At 28.6% G+C, this 5,962-nt stretch overlaps 1 protein-coding gene across 1 annotated transcript; it reads left to right on the top strand.

Annotated features, from left to right (window-relative positions):
* The first annotated feature begins 5,242 nt into the window (after window positions 1-5,242).
* Window positions 5,243-5,730, top strand: LOC126833117 (deoxyuridine 5'-triphosphate nucleotidohydrolase, mitochondrial-like). The gene is made up of 2 exons (XM_050564277.1): window positions 5,243-5,470; window positions 5,532-5,730. Exons 1-2 carry the CDS (start codon window positions 5,251-5,253, stop codon window positions 5,726-5,728), a joined length of 417 nt encoding a protein of 138 aa, XP_050420234.1. The 5' UTR covers window positions 5,243-5,250; the 3' UTR covers window positions 5,729-5,730.
* Window positions 5,731-5,962: the final 232 nt, after the last annotated feature.

The following is a 5,962-nucleotide window of genomic DNA, read 5'->3' as shown; positions in this document are numbered from 1 at the left end:
AATGTGATTGGATCTTTTGAATGAGCAGCTTCCGCTGCCTTTGAAGCTATAAAACTGACATCAAGTTTCGCTCTTTTTGTTGTCTTCAATTGTAACATTTTTTCAGTATAATATGGCTTAACAATAAAAGTCCATTTATAAGATTGGCTAGATTTAGGTCCTCCGTTAACATTTAAGTGAACCTCTGTAGCATCTAATATTTTATAATACGATTTAAAATCCTGACGTGTAGTTAATTTAGGGTTTTTTTCTTAAAGTAACGACCATAGACCTGGGGTCCAATCATAGTCTTTGTCTGCTAATAAATTTTATTGTTGGCAATGAATACTGGGAAATTACCAATTTTTAGTTGATTATCAATATTATCATAACGCATACCATAAGATGGATCATATGATCTTCTATTTGGAGGTAATTTCATAAAATTGTTGAATTCATATAATTGAGGATCAGCGTTTTCCTCATTTGTTGTAACAGATAATTCCTCATCAATAACATTATTCATTTTATTGTCATTAACTAGCATATTAAGTGGTTCTATAATCGGTTTAAATGTTTCGTTAAATGTATATTCAGAATCTAAAACACCGCGCTTTAACTCCATAATTTTCCGCTTAATATTATTTTTTGATTCTACCAAATTGTTAAGTAATATTTTGTTTTCTGACATTTTAGCAAACTAAAAAATATTTCAGTTTACACCAAGCTTATATAGACATCAAAACCACGTCTGTACCGACCATCATTAACATTTCTAGTTTTATCTATAACAAGAAAACCATATTTTTCATAGCCCCAACAATAAATACACATTTTTTGAAAATCTAGATAATCCATATCAGTTGAAATATGATCATTAAATATATGTCTTAGATTACGTTCGTCTTGTTTGAACACCACTAATAAATTACAGTTATCGCGTACCAATCGTTTTAAAACTTTAGAATAACTTTGAACTAAAAAGAAAACTGAATTAGCACCAAAATGTCTCCCCATACTAAAATAATCTTGAATGGGTATTTGAGTATCACACAACACATCATCAAAAATAAAAATAGAATTTGGATTCGTTATTTGTGGTTTAACTACTTCTTCAGCTTCCGTAAAAATAAACAGCTTCACTCCTTCTAGACCATCAAAAATTTGTTTCAATAAAATATATTTTTCTTAATTAAGCGTTTTTGTATACAAATAAACGTTTTCAAATTTTAAACCATTTATATGTGTAAGAAGATTAAACATTACATTTGTTTTACCAGAGCCACTAGATCCAACAATAATACATCGGATACTATCTGGTAGTAAAGGTCCATGTCTTGAGATTGCTTTATTAGAAATTTCTGTGTCTATATTTTTAATATTTAATTTACTATTCTGTTCTATAAAACGCATTTTTTTTGTATATATAATAGTTGTGAACTAAGAAAAAATACTTAGTATATATAGGAAATGCCAAGAGTGCAAAAGTGTATAACCGGTAAAGGTCTCGTTAATACACTAATAAATAAACTTCCGTTCGAAGCACATTTACCAGGTTATAAATATTGTGGACCTGGAACAAAACTTGAAAAAAGATTGGCTAGAGGTGATAAACCTATAAATCTTCTTGATGAGGCTTGTCGTGACCACGATATAGCGTATTTAAAAAATAAAGACGTAACAAACCGTAATTTAGCTGATAAAAAATTAGAATTTCAAGCGTGGGATAGGGTGAAAGCAAAAGATAGTTCATTCAGGGAAAAAGCTGCAGCCTACACCGTTACTAACATTATGAAAGCTAAACGTAAAATTGGTATGGGTTGTTGCAAAGCTAATAAAGGTGGTAAATTAGTTGGAGCAGTAAGAAAAAGAATATCTCGAAGAAAGTCTAAAAAAGTTAGAAAAATTAAGGTACCAAATCAAAGGGGTTCTGCTATACCTTTGATACCAATATTTGCAGGACTTTCAGCCCTCGGTAGTCTTGCGTCTGGTGCAGCAAATATCTATAAAGCTGTTAAAGATTCTAAAACTGGACAAACGAAAAAAATTGGTAAAGGCTTATATTTGAATGTTCGTAATGGTAAAGGTTTATACTTAGACAAATCAGGTTTAGGTGTGAAGAAAAGAAGAAATATTAAGAAAAAAAAAACTAATTACTATGCTACCTAATAGACCTCTTTCCTCTCAAGACATTATAAAACATGTTGCACAATTAAAAATTCCACATTTCCGTGGTGTATTTTCACGTGACAGCTTACCAAAAACTATTTTTAAAAACGAATGTGCGGTTATTAACCTTGCTGGAATAAGTCAAAAAGGATCGCATTGGGTTGCTTACTTTAAAAAATATAACAACATATGGTATTTTGATAGCTTTGGTAATTTACCACCACCAATTGAACTCCAAAATCGTTTTAAAGGGTACAATATTTTATATAATTACTCAAAATATCAAAATTATAATACATTTATTTGTGGTCATTTATGTATTGATTTTTTACAATGTATGAATCAACAACAATAAGTTTATCAGGTAACACTACAGAGTTATCAACAAATTTTTTTCCATCACTAACTATAGCTGAGGACTCAGAAATAGCATTATTAAATCTTCAGACATATAATTCTTTTCCTAATATTAATGAAAGCAATAATAAATTGAGAATAATTATAAAGAACAATACAATATTAAATAAACGCGATGTTCCTGTAAGCAGTAGTTCTTCACTAGAATCAGATAAGAATGCTATTGATCATAATCCAAGACATTTATCTAAATATTTCACGGAATCATATACGAGTAATATTAATAAATCTTCCGATTTTTTCTCAAAAAGTAATGAACACATTCTGAGTGAACAAACGGATAAAGAAATCTTAAAGCTTGAAATAGAACCAGGGTGTTATGAACTAAGTCAAATAAATGAATATATTAAAAACATGATTAAAAAAACCCATCCAAATATTGTATTTAGCATATTTCCAAACATCAATACATTTGAATCATATGTTTACTGTTCTGAAACAATCGATTTCACTTGATAATAGTTTAAGACATGTTTTAGGATTTGATGAAGTGGAATTAGAACCGAATAAATTACACGAATCTCAAAAAACTGTTAATATTAGTATGATTAATTCAATAAAAGTATTATGTAGTATTGCTCAAGGATCATTTGATGGTAACAAACCCTCACACTCAGTCTATGAGTTTTACCCTACAGCAGTACACGGATCAAAAATTGTTGAAGCACCTAGCAACTTAATATATTATCCATTGATAACAAATGAATTAAATAATATAACGGTAAAGTTAGTTGATCAGGATCAAAGACCACTAAAGAATTTAGGTGAAAAAATTACAACAGTTTTTCATATTAGACGGTACGGTTCATAAAATGGGGTTGAAATTTTTTAATTTCCAAAACAAAATATTAGATTTAAAGGAACCGTCACATAAAAAATCTTCCATTCCCAAAACGAAATCTAACCGAGCAACAAGGAGAAAAACAAAAATAAATCTTACGTCAAAAAATAAAAATATTTAAGACAACTTGGATTTGAATTAAAAAGTAATCGAAATGCCTGAAAATGATATTTTGGAAGTTGATATGGGTTATGTGTCAGATTCGAAAATAACTAATTTTGATTTTCACTCATATATTCCTTATACTAAAGCTTTTAATAATAATGATGAAATTAGGATATGTGTACAACAAACTGATGTATACCCATATTTACATGAAAGCTTTTTATACATCGAAGGCGACATTGAAGATAAAGATAAAGTAAAACTAGGTAATAATGGATTATCTTTTCTTTTTGAACAAGTTCGTTTAGAATTAAATGGTATCGAGATAGATAGTTCACGAATGTTAGGTATTACAAGTTCTATCAAAGGATATCTTTCAAGTACACCAGATAATTATTATTGTTATGAAAATGCTGGATGGACTTTCAAAAATAGTTCATCCATATCAGACACAAATGGTCATTTTACAGCATGTATACCACTAAAATACTGGTTAGGCTTTTTTGAGCATTATAGAAAAATTTTATTAAATTCACGAATAGAACTCATATTAACTAGATCAAATAGTGATTTAAATGCATTGATTAAAAAAAGTGATGATGCAACTACAGGTAGTGTGAATATTAAGAATATTGTTTGGAAAGTTCCTCATGTTAGTGTTGATGATAGCCAGCGTCTAAAGTTAATGAAAATAGTTGAAAAAGAAAAACATTTGTTTATACCATTTAGATCATTTGAAACATATACTTACCCTGAACTCGGAAACACGAAAAATGTACTATGGAATTTAAAAACATCAACGAAATTGGAAAAACCTCGTTATATCATTGTAGGCCTCCAAAAAAATCGTAACAATTCAATAACTGCAGACAAAAGCGAATTTGATCATTCTAAGTTGAAAAATATTAAAGTGTTTCTGAACTCAAATGTTTATCCTTATGATAATTTAAATTTAGATTTTACGCACAACGATTTTACATTATTATATAATATGTATACATCGTTTCAAGAATCATATTATGAAAATGGACTTCGAAATCCGATACTAAGTCCAAAATTGTTTTTATCAAATGCTCCAATTATTGTTTTAGATGTTAGTAAACAAAACGATTCTGAAATTTCTTCTACAATTGACTTACGTTTAGAAATAGAAGCTGATGATAATTTAGCTGGTGTTAGTGCTTATTGTATGTTAATACACGACCGCATAGTTGAGTATTCGCCATTTACCCGAGAAGTGCGTAAACTCGTATAATATAGTTTTTTTGTTTTGGTTTTAGTATATAAGAAGTCCTTGTCACTGTTAAGATCTCTATTTTTAAATTAATAATGGATTATTTTGGTCATCATATAAATCATTTCAATGATATCGGAGTTGGTAAATATTTAAATTCGAAATTAATTGATTTGGAAAATAGTATAAAAAATTCTATCTTAGAAACTCAGACTGGTTTAAAAGATAGTTTAGAAAAAAAACTAAATACACATAATGAATCAATAACTAATGTTTCAAAAAATACAATAGAAACAATAAAATCTGAATTAAATAACTCATTCAAAGAATGTATCACTAGTTTGGAAAATAAAATAAATATGACGTTAATGAATGATGAATTAGAAAAAAAATTAGAAAAAAGTTTAGACAAAAAAACGAATGATGCTATGATAAAATTAGTAAATGAAGCTAGGGTTAAATTAAATAAAGATTATTATGAATGAATGATTGTTTAAAACTTTAGATGCTTTTATTTTCTAAATTAACCGATAAAGCATACACGCCGATTAGAGGAAGTCAACATGCGGCTGGATACGATCTAAAAAGTGCATACCAATATATTGTAGTAGCACATGGAAAAGAATTGATTAAGACCGATCTACAAATTGTGGTACCACATAGTACATATGGAAGAATTGCACCGAGATCAGGATTAGCATGGAAACATTTTATTGATGTTGGAGGTATGCTTATAAAATCTAATCACTAAATAAAATGTTATATATTTTTTTTTTAAAATCCTAGCTGGAGTAATTGATCAAGATTACCGCGGAAACGTTGGTATTCTCCTATTCAATCATTCTGATGTAGACTTTATCGTTCAACGTGGAGATCGAGTAGCACAACTAATATGTGAAAAAATTGTGTATCCAGAACTCAGGGAACTTCGGTCATTAGATGAAACTGATAGAGGAGAAAAAGGATTCGGTTCTTCAGGATAATTTTCATGTGTGTTAGGTAGAACTTATGTAATTTAAAATTAATTTAGCTTTGAATAATAGAGACAAAAAACCTTTATGTAAGTTTATTTTACACTATACAGATTGATAAATCATGAAATATTATAATTATTATGATTAATAAAAGGTATTATACTATATAAAGAGATGTTGTTATTCATTTCTAGTTTAATTTACTACAATTTGTAAAAATGGGCGGTAAAGCCCCAAATTACT

The sequence above is a fragment of the Adelges cooleyi genome, unplaced genomic scaffold (genome assembly GCF_023614345.1).
Source record: "Adelges cooleyi isolate 19-005CV unplaced genomic scaffold, UGA_ACOO_1.1 ACOO_flye_CR_arks_rails_tigmint_CR_PRNA_19, whole genome shotgun sequence".
NCBI lineage: Eukaryota > Metazoa > Arthropoda > Insecta > Hemiptera > Adelgidae > Adelges > Adelges cooleyi.
Note: the sequence above shows the minus strand (reverse complement) of the source record. Positions and strands in the feature narration are given on the sequence as shown.